This window comes from Cetorhinus maximus, chromosome 14 (assembly GCF_964194155.1).
Source record: "Cetorhinus maximus chromosome 14, sCetMax3.hap1.1, whole genome shotgun sequence".
NCBI classification, from domain to species: Eukaryota; Metazoa; Chordata; class Chondrichthyes; order Lamniformes; family Cetorhinidae; genus Cetorhinus; species Cetorhinus maximus.
In genome coordinates, this window is record NC_135892.1 from 9,159,965 (window position 1) to 9,182,574 (window position 22,610).

The following is a 22,610-nucleotide window of genomic DNA, read 5'->3' on the forward strand; positions in this document are numbered from 1 at the left end:
TCCCTCGCACTAAAGTCAAACTGCCTATTCTGTAGTAGCTAGCTTTATCCTTGCACACCTTTTTGAACAAGGGTGTAAACATTCGCAATTCTCCAGTCCTCTGGCACCATCCATGTGTAAGGCAGACTGGAAGACTATCACTAGTGCCTCTGCAATTACCACTCACTTCCATCAGCAAATTTGGATGCATCTCATGTGGTCCTGGCACCTAATTTATTTTAAGTAAAGATGGCTTTTCAACACCGCCTCCTGCTCAATTGTAAATTCTTCTAGTTACCAGTTACCTCCTCTCTCACCTTGGCCTGAATGCATCTGTCTTTACAAAGGAAGATGATGCTAAAGTACTCATTTAATACCTCTGCTATTTCTCCTGCCTCCATGTGCAAGTCCCCTTTTTTATCCCTAATTGGCCCTACTCTTTCTTTTACCACCCTTTTATTATTTATATGCTTATAGAAGACCTCGGGACTCCCTTTCATGTCAGCTGACAGTCAATCCAATATAAACTCATCTGGTTCACTAATGCCCTTTAGGGAAGGAAATCTGCCATCCTTAACTGGTCTGGCCTACACATTTCTCCAGATCCACAGCAACGTGGTTGACTCTTAAATGCTCTCTGGCCAACAAATACTGGGCTTGCCAGCGAAACCCACATCCCATGAACGAGTAATAAAAAAAAATGTTCTAGCAGGGACAACCCCAGTAGCAGAACCTGCTGCCTTTTCCTCAGCTGTATGCAATTTCATAGGGCAGAAGGGATGGACCAAGGTCCAGCTAAAAGGAGGAAGGAGACTCAACACACCATGGATCAGTTCTCACAACATATGAGTCCTAGTGCCACAGGAGGTTCAGGCTCTCATAGCAAGTCCCTTCTGCCATCCACAGTCTCTTGGAACAAGATTCTTTTCCAGTTTAGCAGGTGGGCATGCATTGTCAATGGTTGACATGACCTGTCACCGGAAGGAATCACCCCGCTCCCTTGGTCTCTGCCTCTCACCAAGTTGTGCACTCTGTTCTGCAAGGAGACAAAGCAGAGAGGTGTGAGTGTTCATGATGGCTTGTGTGGAGGTGTGAGGGGACAATAGGCAGAGGAAGAGTTTGAGCGTTGGCTGTTCGGATGGGGATGTGAGGTGCCTGCAGGGAGAAGAATAAGTGAAGCTGCAATGTGTTGTCCTGAAGAGTGCCCTGCAGCTGAATGCTGGGCAAGTCAGTGTGGATCTTAGCACATGAAAGTGTTGTACCTCTCACATGTCATGTCCTCCTGAGGTCAAGGATCCTCTTGATGCATTGACCCCAAATTGGAGAGATCACACTCCTGCTGTTGACTTTCTTGGTCACTTCCATCCATGCCTACTTGGGTAGAGAGATTGTCTTCGGGAGAGCTCACCTCACTGCAGCACCTCAAATCCTGCAGCAGTACCTCCAGGTAAGAGCGAGACACCCGGGTGAGGCGGGGGCTGGTGGGGGTTCCAGTCTTCCCAGGTCGCCTTTCTATTCCTACGGTAAACTTTTCTGATCCATGGTCCCTATAATTAGAAATCCTTCCTTTGACAGAATTGTTGCGTCATCCTGCCTTCCTCCCTAAGTAATTGGGGAGTCTAGAGGTGGGATGGCATTTGGTTTGCTCTGATAAAGAGCAACTGCCGGGTGTGCTGTGCAGGTTCCAAACTGAAAAATGGTCCCGCTGTTGCAGCAGGGACTAAGGTGGTAAGATTCCGATCATATTGCTTACCTAGGAGTGCTTGAGTATTCAATGATGACTCAGATTCTAATGAACATCTGCAACAACGGAGAACTATGACTCCCCCCAGGACAGAGTCTTCGCGAGCAAGGAATGGTGAGCCTATGAATAAGCCAGAAAGAAGTTACTGCACTTTTACTAACAGAAACCTGCAGATTATTCCAACTTTAAATTTTGACTGCTTCAAAACTTTGCTATTCCTTAACCTTCAAGATAATTAACACACGAGCTATTTTGCACAACTAAAGGCTGATATCCTACACACAGGCCAGGTTAGACTCAGGTAAAACCCAAAGAAACTGCAGAATGTCAGCTTAGATGTCACATTTTTGGTGGATAATGGGAAACTGTTCCCTTCTTTAAAAAAATCCAGGAAAGGTCAGTTTTAGAAATGCAATCTTAGCAACACGGCTACGTTCACAATCTCAGCTGTATCTGTTGAGCACCTGCACAACAAAAATAAGACAAAAAAAAAAATCAGAGGTACAGTAATCCTGCAGGAGTTCCTCAGGGTAGTGCCCTAAGCCCAACCATCAATGACCTTCCTTCCATCATAAGGTCAGAAGTGGGGATGTTCACTGATGACTGCACAATGTTCAGCACCATTCGCAACTTCTCAGATACTGAAGCAGTCCATGTCCAAATGCAGTAAGACCTGAACAATATCCAGGCTTGGGCTGACAAGTGGCAAGTAACATTCGCGCCACACAAGTGTCAGACAATGACCATCTCCAACAAGAGCGAATCCAACCATCGCCCCTTGATGTTCAATGGCATTACCATCACTGAATTCCCCACTATCAACATCCTGGGGATTACCATTGACCAGAAACTGAACGGGACTAGCCACATAAATACTGTAGCTGCAAGAGCAGGTCAGAGACTAGGAATCATGCGACGGGTAACTCACCTCTTGACTCCCCAAAGCCTGTCCACTCCTGACTCCCCAAAGCCTGTCCACCATCTACAAGGCACAAGTCAGGAGTGTAATGGAATACTCCCCACTTGTCTGGATAAGTGCAGCTCCCACAACACTCAAGAAACTGGACACCATCCAGGGCAAAGCAGTCCGTTTGATTGGCATCCTATCCACAAACATTTACTCCCTCCACCACTGACACACAGTAGCAGCAGTGTGAACCATCTACAAGATGCACTACAGGAATTCACCAAGGCTCCTCAGACAGCACCTTCCAAACCCACGACCATTACCACCTAGAAGGACAAGGGCAGCAGATAATTGGGAACACCACCACCTAGAGGTTTCCCTCCAAGTCACTCACCATCCTGACTGGGAAAAATATCACCATTCCTTCACTGCCGCTGGGTCAAAATCCTGGAACTCCCTTCCTAACAGCACTGTGGGTGTAACTACACCACATGGACTGCAGGGGTTCAAGAAGGCAGTTCACCACCACCTTCTCAAGGGCAACAAGGGATGGACAATAATTGCTGGCCTGGCCAATGAAGCCCACATCCCGTGAATGAATAAAAAAAAAAAATCCATGGGCTGCTTTTGTGCACTTTCTTACCGTTATCTCAGTTACATTAATGAAGTAGATGGTTGGGGTCATGAGAACATAAGAAATAGCAGTAGGGGTGATGGGTGCAGCCTCTCAAATTGTTTGGCAACTATTGCCTGAATTTACCTTCAAATTATTTAGTGGCAACAAAAACATTAATTTATCTAAAAAGGACTAGCAGGATACACGACCATGTACAACATGTGGCTAAATGATCGACAGTTCACCTCCTAAGACAACAAAGTCTTAGTAACATGTTCCAGTGCCATTGCAGATCTGCCTACATTGCTGGACTGTGCTGTGTGCCATCCTATCTCACAAACAATTGGGCATAGTGAAATCTAATTCCAAAAAGAAAAATTATATATATTATATATATTATGAAAATCAAAGTTATTTCTCAGAATAGTATTTTCAAAAAATACTAATTATGATTAATGATTATACTTTGCTTTTATTAATTAAGTTGATGTGTAAAAACATTTTTGTCATAAACTGAATGGGTGACTACAAGTAATTGGCTGCAAAGGGATTATGGAGATTGACATTGTGAATGAGCTGAATTAATAACAGTTATTAACCTAGGGTGCTTCAGCGCACTTGTCATTTCAACTCTGTGTTACTAGAAGAGCTGAATTATCAGAATAGTTACTTTTCCCAGCCAGTTTCCTTTACCTCATCAGTATTGGCCAATTAAATGTTTCCCACCCCCATAAACATTACAAGTACCGTTTATAAATTTACTTTTAAATTCAGTTTGTTAAAAGGGATGCTGTTGGTGAAACTCTCTCTTGAAACTTTATCTCGTCTTTTTTACTTTTATTCATTTACATTTGTTTTCTTTTATCCAGCCTTATTTATCATTTTCTTATGGAGCAACACCATCACAGCCACCACCTTATAAACATCCGAGGCCATGGCAGGGTTACTTTCCACAGAATTTCTTAAATAGCTTTAAAATTACATGGTAACCTACTGAAGATATTCAATTCATACCACTGTGGTTATAGATTCAAATCCAAGTACCAAGTACTAGGTAACATTTCAGTCCACCACCCACAATGTGCAACAATTTTAGTCATTTCTCAGCCAGGCAACTGGGTGGGAAACTTTGTGGAGATGGCATGTCCTATGTTAAGTGGATCGCCCAGTCCTGTCCAATTAGAAAATAGCATTGGAGTTCGAAGAGAAGTCAATAGGCTATCTGTTGACTAAAAGGTTGGCTGAAAATATTTATCATAGAGTCATATAGCACAAAGGGGGCCATTTGGTCCATCATGCCTGTGCTAGCTCTTTGGTAGAGCTATCCAAAACAATCTCATTCCCTTGCTCTTTCTCTGTAGCCCTGGAATTATTTTCCCCTTCCATGTGTTAAATGAAAATAAAAATGAAAAATTAAGACCAATAAAAGTAGAAGAGATTGCATTCTGAAATAGTATTTTATGGCAAATGTAGACAAAAAATTCACATGGAAATCTAAACAACAATTTGTTTTTATATAGCATCTTTAACATATGTTCCAAGGATATTTCACAGGAGAGGTAAAAATTTTTGACACAGAGCTACAGAAGGGGATAGTAGGACAGATGACCAAGAGCTTAGTCAAAGAGGTGAGTTTTAAGGAGATTCTGGGAAGAGAGGTAAAGTGGAGAGATTTAAAGAGGGAATTCCAGGGCTTAGGGACCTGACAGGTGAAGGCACAGCCACCAATCATGTAGTTATTAAAAATCGGAGATGTCCGAGAGCCCAGGATTGAAGCAGCACAGATATCTCAGAGGTCTGTACGAAATTATAGAGATAGGGATGGGAGAGGCCATGGACAGATGTGAATTTTAAAATCCAGGCCCTGTTTAACTAGGCGTAAGTGTAGGTCAAGAACACAGGGGTGATGAGTGAAGGACTCTTGGTGCAAGAGTGGACAGCAGAGTTTTGAGTGACTGCATGTTTAAAAAAGGGTAGAAATGTGGGAGGCTGGCAGCAGTCCATTACAACAGTCAAGTCTAGAGGTAGCAAAAGCATGGCTGAGGGTTTCAGTGGCAGAAGAGCTGATGCAGGGGTGGAATTGGGCAACGTAACAGAGGTGAAATTAGCTGGTCTGAAGAGGAAGACATATGGCTGGAAGCTCATCTTGTAATGATAAAGAGATCAAGGGTTGGCTTTTGAGGAGAGGAATGATAATTGCAGATTTGGAGGAGTGGGGACAATACCTGAGGAGTTACCAATATCAGTTAACATGAGGGCTAGAAAGGAAAGTTGGGTGGTCAGCAGTTTATTGGAAATAGTAACTGGGGAGCAGGAAGCAGGTATCATGAGCAAGAGAGCATGAAGGGGAATAGCAGAGAAACTAGAGGAAGATACAAACTAAGAGTTTGAGCAGGTAGGGGGAGTTGGGGAGGAAACCTTAGAGGATGTTTGTCCCAGTGAGTTAGGGGGGAGGGAAGTTATCCAGAACAGTGAAAAAGAAACCTAACAGTTTCCACAGTGATTTATACAAAGAATTAAGTCGGGGTAGTAAAGTTAGAGACATCTGAGCTGTGCACACAAATCGACTTCCCATTATTTTAAATCGGTCAACATCCAGGAAGACAAAGCTTCAGGAAAAGTGTATCTTCAAAGATTTTTTTCCCACCTAACTGCATTCCCATATCCCTCAATGGGATTATATTCCCACATCCCTCAAGAGTCATATGGACTCAAAATGTTAACTTTGTTTCTCTCTCCACAGACGCTGCCATACCTGCTGAGTTTTTCCAGCATTTTTTGTTTTTATTTCAGATTTCCAGCATCCGCAGTATTCTGCTTTTATACAAGTATACACTTGTTGATCAGCTCCATGGTTTAAATTAACCGTTGCAAAACCAATATGGCAGCTGGAGGATTGGATAATGAAGTATTTTGGAATACTGTCCTTAATATCTCCAGGATCTCAGATGCTTCAAGTTCTAATGTGCATGCTATCTCCCCTTCATCTACGTTTTTAGTATTCATGCCACAAATTAAGGCTTGGATTTTCCTGATATTGTCAATAAAATGGCTGGGCAGTACGGTCACCTCTCCATGATTCTGCTGCCCCCCAACTGAGGGCTCCCAGCACCTTCTGCCTTTTCTGTAATAGGAAGGCCCTATCTGTTTATAATGACCAAATTATGGAGTATCCAGAAAACTATCACAGCTCATGGAAGTTCTTCCTGGGCTATGGTGCAGGGCTCCCCTTGATCTGTCTAGGCACTGGAAATAAGACCCAGGAATTCAGATGGTCTATTGTACAATAATTCAGATAGTGTTTGAGGTCTCATTGAACAGGTTTTCAGCTATGCTTATATTCTGAAAATGGCAGCTAGTTGGTCATGTTGTTGTGGCTGAACAGTGCAGTTATCCTAGAAGGAATGCATCAAAGCTACTCCCTGGGTAGCATGTAAAATGAGGTGGCTAGTGTCCCTCACTGTACATTCTGGCAATTAAATCCCTACCTGTTCCTAACTGACTTGAGCTTTTAGGTGGAGCCTTTAAAGTTACATGGGTGGCACCAATGGCACCGTGCACTTACAGGAATGCAACTGCTCAGACAAAGTTGAAGGTTCTTTCTCTGCTTTGCTGGATCCATGTGAAACTGAAATAACCCAAGACATGCCTGAACAGAGCACGTAAATAATGTCACCTGGAAGTATCTAGAAGCATTAAAATTAAGGGCAACTGTCACCTACACTGCCAAAGTTGAAGGAAGCTGCATGTCAAGTTCAGCAGTTGGCATACCCATCACAATGATGATCAGCAATGCCGCCTTCTCATATATTGTGGCTGAACACGGAAGGTAGCTGTTCGCTCTAGACCTTGCCAATGACCAAGCGCATTGTCTCAATTCATACCAATGTTTGCCCTTTATGCTCATCTTTCAAGACTATCCCAAACACAAACATGATAGAGTTTCCAACTTTCACAGAAATTAACATGGAAGAGTAAATGTTGGAAAGTGGTGCCTATGGAAGTGAGAAACTGTTGAAAAAAGAAACAGATTCCACATTGGATGTGATTTTTTTGGGTCAAAATCAATGGAAGAGGGAAGAGTAGTGGACACTGCCAAGTGGATAACAGTTTGGTTAATCTGTAAAGCACTAGCCATTTTTGTTCTGCTACCCATTAGGGAAAGGATTCTTGTCCTGCAGAAATGCTTTTTGTTCTACTCACTATGTAAGTTTGTTCCTGCCGTTAATTCATTCCGAAGTCTGATGGTGAAGTATGAAATTGGACAGCAATCCTTTTCTTGATAATAGGTTTATTTACAGAATGCATCATTACATGTCTGCTTCCAATCTAACCCCAGTGATCCCAGAAGTCTCTCTTTATAAGTGCTCTAGGTACTTAATTAAACAATTCCCTTCACCTGTGCATCTTAAACAAAAAGGTGAGGTGTCAGCTGTGGCTCAGTTCATAGCACCCTCGCCTTTGAATCAGAGGGTTGTGGGTTCATGTCCCACTCCCGGAAACCAAGAACTGTGATTGTACTCGAAAGAGTTGCAATCTGTGACTGTTGATAACTGGAAAGAGTTTAAACAAAAAGGTGAGGTGTCAGCTGTGGCTCAGTTCATAGCACCCTCGCCTTTGAATCAGAGGGTTGTGGGTTCATGTCCCACTCCCGGAAACCAAGAACTGTGATTGTACTCGAAAGAGTTGCGATCTGTGACTGTTGATAACTCGAAAGAGTTTAAACAAAAAGGTTAACATACTATTTACACTTGCAACACGACAAATCTTTTGACTCATTTGCCTCGAATCATGAAAACCTGTGTACAGCTCCACCTTTCCCAAAACACTTGGAATAGTTTGAGCAAAGAACTACTCTTTCCCCCCTTACTTGGCCCACCGCTTCCCCTTTAAGTGTTCGTGATGTCTTTAATTTTGTTTCAGGAACTTGAGTGTTGCCTAAACATAGGTCTGATTTTGCACAGCACTGATAATCAGCCCCAAGCAAATTCACAATGGCATTCATCCATCATACCCGTGAAACACAGCTGTCCACAGTCAAACACACAAACTAAGCAGAACAGCATAGCAGACATAAATCTGTGATTAATTTCTGATCATTCCAGACCACCAGAAAAATAAAATTAATCTCCAAAAAATGTGCATTATATAAGTTAGCTTTCATATTTGTTCCAAAGCTTTGTCCTTTGATTTTGATCCTGAAATGGTCTTACATTCAACGTAGGACAAATGGTATATGCTACAAAAGTCTCTAGGTTTGGTATGGGAATTAGGTTTGGAAGAACACATAAAAAAGAAGGCAATAGAGAAGGCTAGGGAAGAAAGATAAAAGACAAATTTAGGAATCCACAGAAGGAGAACTACACCTCAAATAATAAACAACCAATTGTCTACTTGAGTGATTTTAATTCTAAATAAATTCAAGATTAGATTATTTAACCTATTGTTTAAAAAAAGTACAATTCTGTTCATCACCGTACTTATGCAATGCAAACCTCTAGTGTGCCTCTACTGCAGCAGTTTATTATTAGGAGGCCCATATCATATTTAATGAGGTAGATTTAGGAAATATATAAAGAAAAGAACTTTGAAAACAAAACACACTTATAACAAAGTATGCAATGAAACAGGGTTTTGAAAGTATTTTGCACCTGATTTTCAAAATATTTTCTCAAAACAACCAACTCTTAATTTTACTGAAATAAAAATATTTACTCGCAACACTGCCCCCCTCCCCCCAAACCCAAATTTAGCAATCTGTCTGTTGCACACTGCTTTTAAGCTACACAAGTGATAAACATCTGCCATCAGTTTGTCTGTCACCTGCTGCTTAAAGAGCTCCGAATGTCTATGCCAGGCATTCCCAATTTGGCCAGAGGCCCACAGCTCCCGCAGGGATTCAGATCTAAATTGTAAACAGGATGCTGGCTGCTGACGGCAAGAGCTACAATCAGTTGAGAGTAGGACAAATGTAACTAAGCTGCTTTCTCGCCTGCTGGCTACATCCACTGTCCTGCCAAGCTATTCTTTCAGGTCCGCTAACAGCCTGTTCAATTGCTGGATGGCATCCCTTTGCTGGAAGACAGAAAAAAGTGACTGTGCACACTGTGTAGCTTTGATCTCCCCAGCACTTATGAAGAGTGACAAGTAAAAATGCATCTGCATTTTATGAAATATTCCACTGGCATGTAAGCCTTCAGATCTTGACCATGAAACAAAGCCTGTACACAGAAAGGCAGTTATAAAATGTAGGACATTTGAACTATTTCTGTGGGGCAAATTTTATTGGGTTTGGCTTTTCAAAATAGGCAGCTGCAATAAGCACTGATGCTTTGCTGTTCTACCTCCATTATATCAAAATATATTCTTGTAAACACAACCTAAAATTTTATTATTTAGTACTATATCACAATAAATCCCCCTGCACAGTATAGGTATCGTATATTGTGAGAGCTAGAATTCTAAGCAATTTTTCAGCACCTAAAAGGTTATAGCTTAAGGATGCCAGTTGCATTTGAAAAATTTAGCATCTAGAAGTCACTAAATTATGCTAATAAGTTACTATTTTAGTTTTGTCCACAAGAATTTTTCATCTTAATTAATAAGCCCCTAATTCTGGTTGGAGGATTGGGGTATGACTTGGATGCTCTCTGGACTATAGCACACAATTTAATTAAAGCCATGCAAAGATGAAAAATTATCCATAATTTGTTCTGTTTGGCATCTAAGAATGCCTGATGAACTAAAATGAAAATAAAATAAGATTGGTACAATAGGAGGCACTTTTCTGAACTTAATTTTAAATGGATTACTTTTGCGAAAAAGCGAAGTCATTTCAATGCAATAACATTTTGTTCAAATCAGTTCACTTGAACATATCAGAAGAAATTTAAATTGTAGATTATTTAGCCCACTTGCTTTTGTCTTATTGCTGTGAATAAGTGACTTACTTTTGGGACAGGGATCAGTATTCTACCTGAGCTTGGATACCAATCTTAGCTACCTGAAGTGTTACAATAAACCATCACCAACACCATCCTTGGGTATGTCCTGTCCCACCGGCAGGACAAACCCAGAAGAGATAGTGACACAGTGCTATACAGTCAGGAGGGAATTGCCCTGTGAGTCCTCAACATTGACTCCGGATTCCATGAAGTCTCATGGCACCAGGTCAAACATGGGCAAGGAAACTTCCTGCTGATGACCATGTAGCATCACCTCTCAGCTGCTGAATCAGTACTCCTCCATGTTGAACACTATTTGGAGGAAGCACCCAAGGGTGGCAAGGATGCAAAACGTACTCTGGGTGGGGGACCTCAAACGTCCAGCACCAAGAGTGGCTCGGTAGCATCACGACTGACCGAGCTGGCCGAGTCCTAAAGCTGCTGGACTGGGTCTGTGGCAGGTGGTGAGCGAACCAACAAGAGGGAAAAACATTCTTGGCCTCATCCTCACCAACCTGCCTGCTGCAGATGCATCTGTCTATGACAGTATCAGGAGAAGTAACCATTGCACAGTCTTGGTGTAGACAAAGTCCCATCTTCACACAGAGGGTATCCTCCATCGTGTTGTGTGGCACTACCACCATGCTAAATGGGATAGATTTTGAACAGATCTAACAACTCAAGACTGGGCAACCATGAGGTGCTATGGACCATCTGCAGCAGCAGAATTACACTCAACCACAATCTGTAACCTCATGGCCTGGCATATCCTCCACTCTACTAGTACCACCAAGCCAAGGAATCAACACTGGTTCAAGGAAGAGTGCATGTGGGCATGCCAGAAGCAGCACCAGGCATACCTAAAAACGAGGTGTCAACCTGCTGAAGCTACAACACAGGGCTTCCTATGTGCCAAACAGCATAAACAGCAAGTGATAGACGGAGCTAAGCAATTCCATAACCAACAGATCAGATCCAAGCTCTGTACTCCTGCCACATCCAGTCGTGAATGGCGGTGGGCGATTAAACAACTCACTGGAGGAGGAGGCGGCTCCACAATTATCCCCATCCTCAATGATGGGGGTGCCCAGCACCCCGGTGCAAAAGATAGGGTTGAAGCATTTGCAACAATCTTCAGCCAGAGGTGCCAAGTGGATGATCCATCTCAGCCTCCTCCAGAGGTCCCCAGCATCACAGATGCCAGTCTTCAGCCAATTCGATTCACTCCACATGATATCAAGAAATTGCTGAAGGCACTGGATACTGCAAAGGCTATGGGCCCTGATGATATTCCGGCAACAATACTTCTGCTCTAGAACCTGCTGCGCCCCTAGCCTAGCTGGTCCAGTACAGCTACAACACTGGCATCTACTCTTCAATGTGGAAAATTGCCCAGGTATGTCCTGCACACAAAAAGCAGGACAGAGTATTGGTATCATTCAACCAAGGAAAAACTTTGAGAATGCAGTGCCCAGAAATAAACATGTAGGTTAGAGGGTCCCAAGTTCCAATCTACACATCCAATGAGATAATTGAACTCAGAAAGGTAGCATTTGGGGATGCTACAACTGCTCTGAGTGCTCTGGCAAAAGTCTGGGGTAGGGGGTTGGGGGTAAGGGCAGCCAGGAGTTAAAACACTAGATTTCTTTAAAATCTAGATAAAAAGTGAATTATCCTTCTGCTCACTTCTATAACCTATCAGTGGCAGTACAGCCAACACCACAGCACCCTGCATATAAACTCTTCGATTTGAAAGTTTCTGGTAACCTTCTGTTTCATACTTGTTATCTATTCAACACCATACATTTTAGGGCACTTGGCTAACCAGTTATTCAGTGATTTCTTAGCTAAATCAATGTGGAACTTGTCAAAGTCCTCTAAAAATCCATTGCACTGCATTACGCTGTAACACTGGGTTAGTTAAGTATGATCTTCCCTCCAGGATTAATGTAGGTTATACACTATCAAGATTTTACCCATTATAATCACTTGACGTTCATTTCAAATATTTTCATTGCAATCATTAAACTCATCAGTCTATGATTTTCAAGCAAGTCTCAACCCTTTCTAAAGTCAAGGAGATAGTTAGCTACTTTCTAATCTTAAGAAATTTGTCCCAAGTTTAAAATTAAATAATTTAAAAGTCTTTCTCATTTTAAGAGCATCTAACCTTTCTACTATCATTACATTATTTGTGTGCTATCCAGCTTTTCTGCCATTCCTGGCAACAGGACTTCTAACCTGGTGGTACTACTTTGTCCTGGATTTCCAACTTCCCTTTATATTTATGAAATGGGCCAATAACTTCATAGTTTTCCAATCACTCTTCCAATGAATTAAATTTCTCATCTCTTTGAAGTCTACTCTTTTAAAGTCAAGTATTTCTGTTCCAGGTGGTTGTCCACTACTCTGTTGGACATTCCCTCATTCTTATTTCTTGGCTTGGAGATGCTAACAGTCAAATCCAAGTAACCACAAGACAACTGAAATATAAATAACGCAGTAGCTTTAAACCTTGCCAGGTTAGAAATGGGAAAGGATCCTAGGAGGGAACTTGTACACAAAACTGAACTTCTTTGAAAAAATAAGTAAAACAATATCTGTAGTACATAATTTCAAGTTCTTCATTGCTTCAACCTGTACATACAAACAGATATGCACAAAATTGTGTAATAAGACAGCGTAAACCTCAAGGCCATCATGAGCAGCTGAAGCACCGAAGTAGCCATCATCCTGAATGTTTCAACGCAAGACAGAAATAGTTAGCGAAAGCATGCATAATGCTTTAAATCACTTGCCTGCAGAAATTATTACACATTTACCCAAGAGGAGAGTTAGCATCAACTTTCCCTGCAGGTTCTACTATGAAATGCAAGGCCAATCTGTTCTTTGCTGTGCTTTTCCATCAGGCTATTACTCAGCCAAATTCAAACAACTAACCTCAAAACGCAACTGGTTTACTTAGTCTTGTTCCCAAAATAAAAGTGTCAGAGCCTTCTGTCCAAACTGCGTAAGAGGAAAATGTTTTTTGCAGACCAGCTAAGCAGTGATACTTCTTTCAGAGGCTTGGGGGTAAAAGCATCGTCAGATTACCCTCAAATCATATCACCATGCAAACCTCAAGACTGATGAAGGGTCACTGACCTGTAACATTGACCTTGTTTCTCTCTCCACAGATACTGCCTGACCTGTTGAATATTTCTAGCATTTTCAGTTTTTTAATTTCAATTACACTAAGCTTCTGTGTACTGTGTACATTAATGTCCTGGATATGGGACTTTAGGAACTGGTGTCCAAAATGCGAAGAGAATAGCACATAATCCTGAGGATTAAAGTAAATTCCAAGGGGATATTGATAAGATAGTGAATTAGGCAAAAACGTGACAGACAGAATTCCAGGTCAATAAATATGAGGTAGTATGTTTTGCATTATACTTCAAACAGGGGAAGGCTAGGAGATGCAAAGCAGAAGGAATTGGGGCTTCAGATTCACAAGTCCTTAAAAGCACCACCTTAAGGCCACAAAAATAAAAGTTAACGAAAAACAGTTTTATAGCAAGAGGTACAGAATATATAAGTCAAGCTTTAATGATGAATCTATATAAAACAGTAGTAACACCACAATTAGGAGTACTTTGTGCAATAGTGGGTGGAAGAGGGGAGGAGAGAAAGAGGAATGGAGAGAGGGGGAGGGGAATTAGAAAGAGGAAGAGGAGGAGAGGGAGATCTCTATTGGGCTAGAAGGAAGGAAACAAACAGGAACTTACGAACAAACTTCTTTTGCATAGTCTCCAATAGAGCCTGATGGGCATCTTCTGCCTGTAGGGCCACTGAACATTCCCTGGCCAACATAGTTCGTACAAGGTGTTCACCACAACCTAGAAGAGAGAAATTTTAAAAAATACAATTTTGAAAAAAGATCACAAGTGGAAAGATAGCTATATGAATAGAAACAGATCGCAATGACAACATCCTTTCAATACTATTTAAGATTAACCAATGAGTGCATAAGCAAACGTTTCTTTCGCAAAAAAAATTTGTTTGAAGTAAAGTAGTTTTTAGAAAGCCACTTTAGTGTTTTAGTTTTCTGTCAGAACTCTGTTCAAACCACAATGGAATTATTCGGCAAAAAAAATAAAGCCAATCTGAGGGATGGTTCTTGAACCAGAACCACAACAAAGCTTAAGAGTACCACCACATATTCATTTGTCTTAAAATAATGAGATGATTTTGGGGTGCAAAACGTGGACAAAAAACACAAAACGTAAGCTTAAGCATTTGTTGTGTCACAGGAAAATTGTTTTTTTTATATAGATCTTTCGATGGGCATGTCTTTCATGTTGGAAAATTGGAAACAGGTGCATGTAAAAGAACACACATACATTTGTTGCATTAAGATACACACGTTTTCAATTTCCAAACATGAAAGAACCTCCTGTTAGAGGGCAAAAAAAAATCAATTTCTGTTCTGTCTGCCATATGAAGAAGACTTTACAGGCAATGACATTCACATTTAAAAAAAAAGCAGCTTTGGTCATCTTTCATAGCAATGTGACAAAATATTTTCAATGGAAACAACTCTGTTCAACATAATATATAGCAGAAGGTCTTTATGCACTAAATGTCATCCTGACAACAAGGTGTAAAACAATGCATTCTGAATTTCTAAGATCATTTGAGAATGTTGAAATATGTATTAATGGTAGTACGGTGGAACAGCACATGGTCTAACCATATGCTCTGCTATTTAGCAGCCCAGCAACTGGCAAAAGAAACAAAAGCAAGTTGAGAATTTTTTTTAATACAGAAGTAGCAAATTATGATTTGGAAAGCACTGCCTAAAAGGATGGTGGAAGCATATTCAGTAATAACTTTCAAAAGGGACTTCGAGAAAACTTTTGTAGGGCAATTAGGGGAAAGGCAAGGTAATGGGACTAATTGGATGGCTCTTCCAAATAACTGGCAAAGGAACGATGGATCGAATGACCTCCTTCATTGCTGTATCATTCTAATGATTCTAGGCATGGTAATCTGGATATGGCATGCCCATGGTCTTAAACATGGAGAGTATAGTGCTTTTTACTTTGCATTGGATTTGCTTAGCAATTATATTCTAATACTCCATTTATTTTTGCTCTGGGTTCACCACATTGATCACAAGCTTCTAGAGATTCATCTTATAGCAGTTATGAGGGCAATTTTTACTTGCTAATGTACCAGGAGAGGTGAGGGGAGTGGGGTGGATTCGGTGTTACAGAAAACCCAGAAATTTGGCTTTCCCTGCGTGCTGCGGAGTTTTAGCTCCACAGTGGACTACGTTCAGCCCAAACAGGTTCTCAAGCAGGCTTGACTTCCAGTCAGGCACTGGAAGAGGCCACAGATCCAGGCAGTTCCAAATCCCAACCCTGGGTGGGTGGGGTAAAAAGTGTGTGATGTTGCAGGAGCTCGTGAGGCTGGAAGGGAGGTCTCCTGCTCATCCTGGCCCACAAGTGCTGCGAAAGCACTTGCCTGCACCCTCAGTAGTTTGTGTTTAATCAAGGCCCAGGAAACCTAGCCGGCCATAGTCAAACATACAAAGCACGTTAAACATAAGGGTTCCGGCTTCATCAACAGATTTAGAATGCCAACCCATTTCTTGGGAGTAGCTTGGCTTTTCACCCTTAGTCCCACCTCAGTAAAACCCAGAAGCTGGCAGTTTGGAGCTGGCATCTCAATGAGCTTGGAATTGTTTTCCATTTAACCCTTTAACTGTACCTAATTCAACTGCTCACCCAAGTTAAAATTCTCCTCCCCTTGTCTTTCACCCAGTCAAAAGTTTAAGTGTCATACTTGACCCCAAGATGAGCATTAGATCACACACCCTATGCTATCACTAAGAACGCTCGTTTCCACCTCCATAACATCATCCGTCTCTGCCCCTGCCTCAGGTCATCTGCTACCTAAGCCCTCATTCATACTTTGGTCACCTCTGCACTTGACTAGTCCAACATACTCCTGGCTGGTTTCTCACTTTCTACCCTCAGTAAATTTGAGGTCATCCAAAACTCTGCTCCCTATGTCCTGACTTGCACCAAGTCTTGTTCACCCATCATCCTTGTGCCCTATATTGGCTCCCGGTCAAACAGCACCTTGGATGGAATTTTATGCCAGCGGGATTTTACAGTCCCGCTGAAGTCAATGGACTAGCTCGCCGCATTTCATGGCCCCGTTCCTGCTGCGACGGGGCTGTAAAATTCCACCCCTTGATTTTAAAATTCTCATCCTCATTTTCAAAGCCCTCCATGGCCTTGCCATTCCCTATTTCTAATCTTGGTCAGGCCTACAAACCTCAGTTCTCTGCACTCCTCCAATTCTGGCCTTGAGCATTCTTGATTTTAGTTGTTTCACTATTCAGTTGTCAGACCTTCAGCTGCCATGGCCCTCAGCTCTGGAATTCCGTAATAAACTTCTTTGCCTCTCTTTTCTCCTGTAAGAACCTCCTTAAAATTTTGTTTGAGTATTCTGCTGTTAAGAGCCTTGTGACATTTTAATATGCCAAAGTCGCTATATAACTACAAGTAGTTGTTGTTCATGTAAGCTCCAGGATAAGAGAACACTAATTCAAAATTACACTGAAAAGTGGAAGAATATGCAGTTAAGATATAGTCACTTTTGGTAGAGGATAGTGAGTACACGGGATAGACCTCCCAGGTATTCAGTGCAATCAAAAATGTTACAATTTCAAACATAGTCCAGCTCAGTCACATCCTTACTCTCATTGGCTAAAAATCACACCCAAGCCTTTGTGATCTTCAGGCTTGTGCTTTTCACCAGCCACCCAAGTTCTACTTCATTCAGTACTCCACTGTCCACATCTGAACACATACTAAGTCTCATTCAATTATCGCCCTTAACCATACTAACCTCTAATGTTAATTAGCAAAAGTTTTGCTCCCATTTATAAATTCATCTGTAACTTCTTTCAGCCCCATTCCTCCAGCTCACAGTCTACTTTTCCAATTCTAATCTATTGAACATTACCCTTTTCCACCCATTCCATCATTTGTAGAGCATTCAACCATCTCATGCTTATAAATTGAAGTTTTCCTAAACACGTTCACTGGCTACTACTCTCCCCATCTTGAAAAACATGTTTAAAGTCTACTTTTCACTGCTTCTTTGGTTACCTCCTCTAACTACTCCAGCTTGGGTCCATGCAGCTTCCAATTTTGGAAGTATTTTCATGATAACAAAGACATCATTGAAGGACAAGTGGTTGATTTAGATAATGGGTGGAAAGAGGTTTAAAAAAACTGATATTCTATTATTCATTATTTACTTGGAGGAGCATATATTAATAAAAATAGAAAGGAAAAATGTCTGCACACATAGCGAATACCTGATGTACTCACAGCTGTAGAATACACATTAGGGCCACTTGTATTTTCTGCCCAGCAACCACAGCCATATACAGCCGCCTGTAAACAAATACAGGCAAGAGTGTTGAAAACTTATCTCAGTGAACTTCAACAGAAAGAGAAATTGTGCCTAAAATAGTCATTTTCTTTACAGTTATCTTACAGTAAAATCTTTATTATCCGGCACGTGGGGGGAATGGGTGGTGCTGGTTAACAGAGAGTTCCATTTACCAACGGAATACAGTGCAATACCTGTAGCATGAACTAATACTCAGGAAGTATAAAGAACTGTATTCTCTTCACTTCTAATTTTGAACAGTACATTAAAACATAAATTAAAGTTATACAGTATATAGGTATAGGCTCTGGATAACTTCATAATTGCTTCTGGTTGGTAAAGTGATGATTCATATTAGAGGAACGTCAGAAATTCCAATTACTAGAGAATTCCAGTTGGTAGAGTGCCGGAAAACAAAGTTTACTGTGCATGTTACCCATTCAATATATAATTAAGATCTACCTTTTAATTAATTTTTCACAATACACCTAAAGCTTTGGCAGTGATCAATGACTAGTTTTAGACCTTATGTTCGACTGTATTCTTATTCATTCTTCTAACTTTTGATCTTTTTGCTCTTTAGTATATTGCCAGAAAACCCAACAGGTTGCCATTTCCTCCAAATGGAGGCAAGACTCAAAATGCTAGAATTTTTGCACTTCATTGTTGCGCATACAACACTGTTATAGTTTAGACTTTCTCCCAACATAGCAAGAAGTCAGTTTCCATAAGAAGATCAAGTCTTCCATGAACCAAGACCTGTGCTCTTATCCATGCCATGAATGAGACAGCGTGCTACGTGGGCGTCGATAAACCTTAACTATCTACATCAGAGACTTGATGGAATACCCACCATTTTGTCCCATTTACTCCAAAAAGCAGTAAATACATAAAACTCTCAGCCTTTCCACCCAGGCTTATATGGGTAGTTTTATTTGCAACATAACAGATAGGAGCCGTAAAGCACAGTCAGATAGTAAGTATAATTAGACCTGCACAATTACACAGTTTCAAAACCAGAAGAGAGCCTTGAATCCTTCAAATTATTTTCAGTTGCTTCTGACTGAAGTTCTGTGGAAGGTGAGCTTGCAAATACCTCAAGTCCTCTCAAGCAGTTGAAACTAAAGGCAATGGGAAACCTGTCTTCACATTAATTTTACAAGATGTCCACTTAATGATCAATGTTCCTTCACAATGGTCAGTCAATGATGTTAACCATTTTTAACACTTGTGTAAGTTAAGAGGTGAACTGCAGGCCCCTGCCATGTATCAGTTTGTTTTCTTTAAATATCTGACAGCAACTAAAATAGTGACTGCCTGTTTGGCATAGGCCCTGGCCATAAAGATGGCAACTCAAGTGTCCACTTATGGGTTTTTAGAAAAGGCATAAACTGGAGCTTAGGCATAAAATAACCATTGTCCATCAAAGATGCAATAATTGGATTAGCTTGAGATAAAAGATTATCAAGAGCTAATTAGGAACATGATGTCTGCAGTATTCCTGGTATAGATAGAATGAGCTTCCTTTAAAAGCAGGTTGAACTGAATTTTTAAAACACATTTACTATTACATCAGAAATATATAGAAATCTCATTGTTACATGGTTGTATTTCCTCTGAATGCAACACAAGCCAATTAAATGAAGTGTGAGTGAATAAGCGCCCAAGTAAGGATTAATAGCCTAAAATAATTATCAAAAAATTAGATTTTCAATGTACAATATTTCCACAAGACAACATGATAGATGTCTATGATGCACATTTGTTTATTGCTGTTGGCATTCAGCAGCAAGTGATTTTATTTCTTGACTGAGACCAAAGGAAAGACTATATTTAGGATGTAAATACAAATATCTTGCAAATGAAAGAAGCATATTTACTTGGCCAACTCTCCCAGGATGCTTCATTGCCAAGCCTCCACTGGAAACAGCAGCAGCAACATTTCCTTCATGGTCCACAACTACTGCCCCAACAGTATCAAGTGAAGCTGTGACGTTAGTCTAAAAAAAGAAACAAAGACCAGAATAAGTATATACTTAGAATCGCAAGAAGACAAAACAACATGCTATAAATCCCCCCCAAAAAAACTTAAATTTGTCAAGTCTTTCAGAAACATCGTTAAGCACCTCATAATGCCTTGCAGCCAACTGCTTTTGAACTTGCTGGTGCTGTAAAGTAGGCAGAAGCCAATTTTACACTCCCAGGCACAACAAACAGTAAAGTGACGAATGACCAGATAACCTATTTTAGTGCTGTTGAGTGAAGGATAGATGCTAGCTGGATCATCGTAACAACCTTGTTTTTCTTTGAATAGTACCAAAGGATATTTTGCATCCATCTGAGGTGGAAGATGAGTTCTCGTTTTAGCTTCTCTCCTGAAAAATGGTGCCTCCCATCAGTGTGGCGCTCCCTTAGTACTGCACTGAAGTGCCAGCCTAAATTCTCTGGAGTGGGACTTGAACATGTCATTTTCTTTCATAAAGTGCAACCATTGAGCCAAGTGGTTACAGATGTAGTAGAAATTACTGTTCAAGTACATTAGGCCTGTTTTTGAGGGAGGGGAATGATTTTTTTTTAATAATCAGTCAAGTGAAGGATATCACTGCTCAGAAATTGATACTTTTTCCATTGGAATTAGTAGGAATATTTTGATCTTGATTTCACAACCCAATATCGTTTTGTGCTCTAAAATATATAAATCTGTGGATATCCAGGGACATATCCAATTTTCTTTTCATTATTGTCTTAATGTCAAAGTTAGTTCTTGTTTATTTTTACAAGATGCTTTAAAATGATTATATAGGTAAGTCATCTGCAATTTTCTTGGCAAAAATAGTGAATGTACAGAGCTACAGTCATAAAACTAAATGGAGAGCAATGAACTAAATGAGAAATGAGACTAGCCTTACTGGACTTTACCTCAGGGGGACCAGCAAACAAAAGGGGAAATCATTTTACAGTTCTACAAAGGTCTGATTACTATTTACGATACTGTATTTAGTTCTGTGTGCCACACCTCAAATGATATACTGGCCTTGGGGAGATTCAGTGCAGATTCATTATAGTGATACTGAAGCTAAAAGGGTTAAATTATGAGAAACAGGTTCCATAGACTAGGCTTGTATTCCCTCCAGTATGGAAGATTGGAGGGAGGGGGGTCTAATTGAGGTATTTAAAGATGATTAAGAGGAGTTGATAGGGTAGATAGAGAAATTATTTCCTCTAGGGAGTCCTGAACAAGGGGGCATGAACTTAAAATTAGATCTAAGCTGTTTAAGGGTGATGTCAGGAAGCACTTCTCCACATGAAGGGTAGTAGGAATCTGGAATTCACTTCCCTCAAAAGTAGTTGAAGCTGGGTCAATTGAAAAAAAAACAACTAAGACTAATAGATTTTTGTTAGGCAAGGATATTTAGAGTTATGGAGTTCAAGTGGGTGGATGGAACAAAGATACAGATCAGCCACAATCTAACTGAATGGCATAATAGGCTTGAGGGGTTGAATGACCTAGTCACATTTGCTATGTTCCTACAATAATGGCGTTAGCCTTTCTTATTTGATGTCCAAGAGTGAATTTACAAATTTTTAAAATACTTTGAGGACCAGACAGATACATCTTTCTAAGTGAACTGCAAACCATTTTACTTTTCCGTCTTCATTCAGAAAAGGAGAGGCAATACAACTTCATTCTCGATTGATTTATTCCCAAGTTTTTCTTTGTCCAAAGTGAAATGAATTTTTCCCAATTTTTAACTGGATAACCTATTTGCTAGAATAGCTTTTCCACAAATTTGAAAACAGGATTCTGGGTAGCTTTGACCTACATAGCTATCTAAATGTCATCAGAATAATCATGCAAAATGCTTATTGTACAAATAAGAGCTGGCCAATGAAAAGTAGAATACTCTGAATCCGGAAGATGTTAATTTACCAAATTAATGGTGAATAATAAAAGAACACCTAATAAGTTGAGAAACAACCTCAACAGAAGCTCAAGTTCTTGTGTGCCACAGTAATTTGGTGAACTATATCACTGCATTACACAATAGAGTAAATGTCAGGCTTTCCTAAAATAAAACTTCCTCTCTTTCTCCCTCCACCCAAAACCCAGCCATAATTAATTTTGACCCCAAGTATGTAAAATTAGCACAAGGTATTTGAGGAAATTGCTGGAAGGAAAAAAAGATTGTAATTATTGTATCAACTGTGCCACTCAAATATCCCCACCTACTGGCTAGTAAAAGAATAACAATGGCAGCAACCAGTCCTGACTACTGGATATCACGAAAAGCACTGCATTCAAAGGTGGACCAATTACTTTAGGAAATGTTTTTATCAACTTGTTCCACATCTCGTGAACATGCCAAGCTGACTACAAATAGTCTGTTTGCATCACCATTTCTTACTATGCTGGTGATAAACTGCTACAAAAAGACAGACAGCTGTAAATCTGAGAAACCCGAGAGCACCTCAATTAATAAATGAAAGGAAGCATCTAGTTGTTAGTAGCTACTAAGCATTTATGAGAAATACCAGCCTCATGACTATAATAAAGATGGTAGGGCCATAGTTTTAAATTGCATCTCTTGGATTCATAAAGAAATTGGCTCCTGTTTTTATCAGACCGAATCATTTTGTTGCAGCAAACAGCATTCCCTGGTTCCTCAATGGAAAGAAAATTAGCAACAAAATAATGGAGTTCAGAAGAAAAACTCACTACATCAACAAAGGCTCAACTTAAATACATCTACTGTTCTTTATTACAAATGTACATGTATTCCTATTTTCAGCTACCTCTATGAGAGGAGGGAGAACAAATATGTACTCAGGGTTCCAAGTAGGGAATGTTGCACTGGCAATTAGACCCAACCACTTCCTAAAAGCCACTAGCGTTCCTACATTTCCCCGACCAAGATCCTCCTCCTTGTAGTAGGGGATAGTATTTAAGGTAAGACAAGGAATAGC

The 22,610-nt window shown here is 40.5% G+C and overlaps 1 protein-coding gene across 9 annotated transcripts in view; it reads right to left on the reverse strand.

The window, feature by feature from the left end:
• tasp1 (taspase, threonine aspartase, 1) overlaps positions 1–22,610 on the reverse strand; it is a 92,549-nt gene that overhangs the window by 20,047 nt on the left and 49,892 nt on the right. For 3 of the 9 annotated variants that reach the window (XM_078556464.1, XM_078556466.1, XM_078556468.1), the window contains exons 8-10: positions 19,526–19,645; positions 17,569–17,647; positions 13,958–14,068 (exon numbers count right to left, since the gene is read on the reverse strand). In XM_078556464.1, coding sequence (XP_078412590.1) covers positions 13,958–14,068; positions 17,569–17,647; positions 19,526–19,645 — 310 coding nt within the window. Of the gene's footprint in view, positions 1–1,732; positions 1,844–13,957; positions 14,069–17,568; positions 17,648–19,525; positions 19,646–22,610 lie in introns of all 9 variants that reach the window. The other 6 variants (XM_078556467.1, XM_078556469.1, XM_078556470.1 and 3 more) reach the window with 3 other exon arrangements.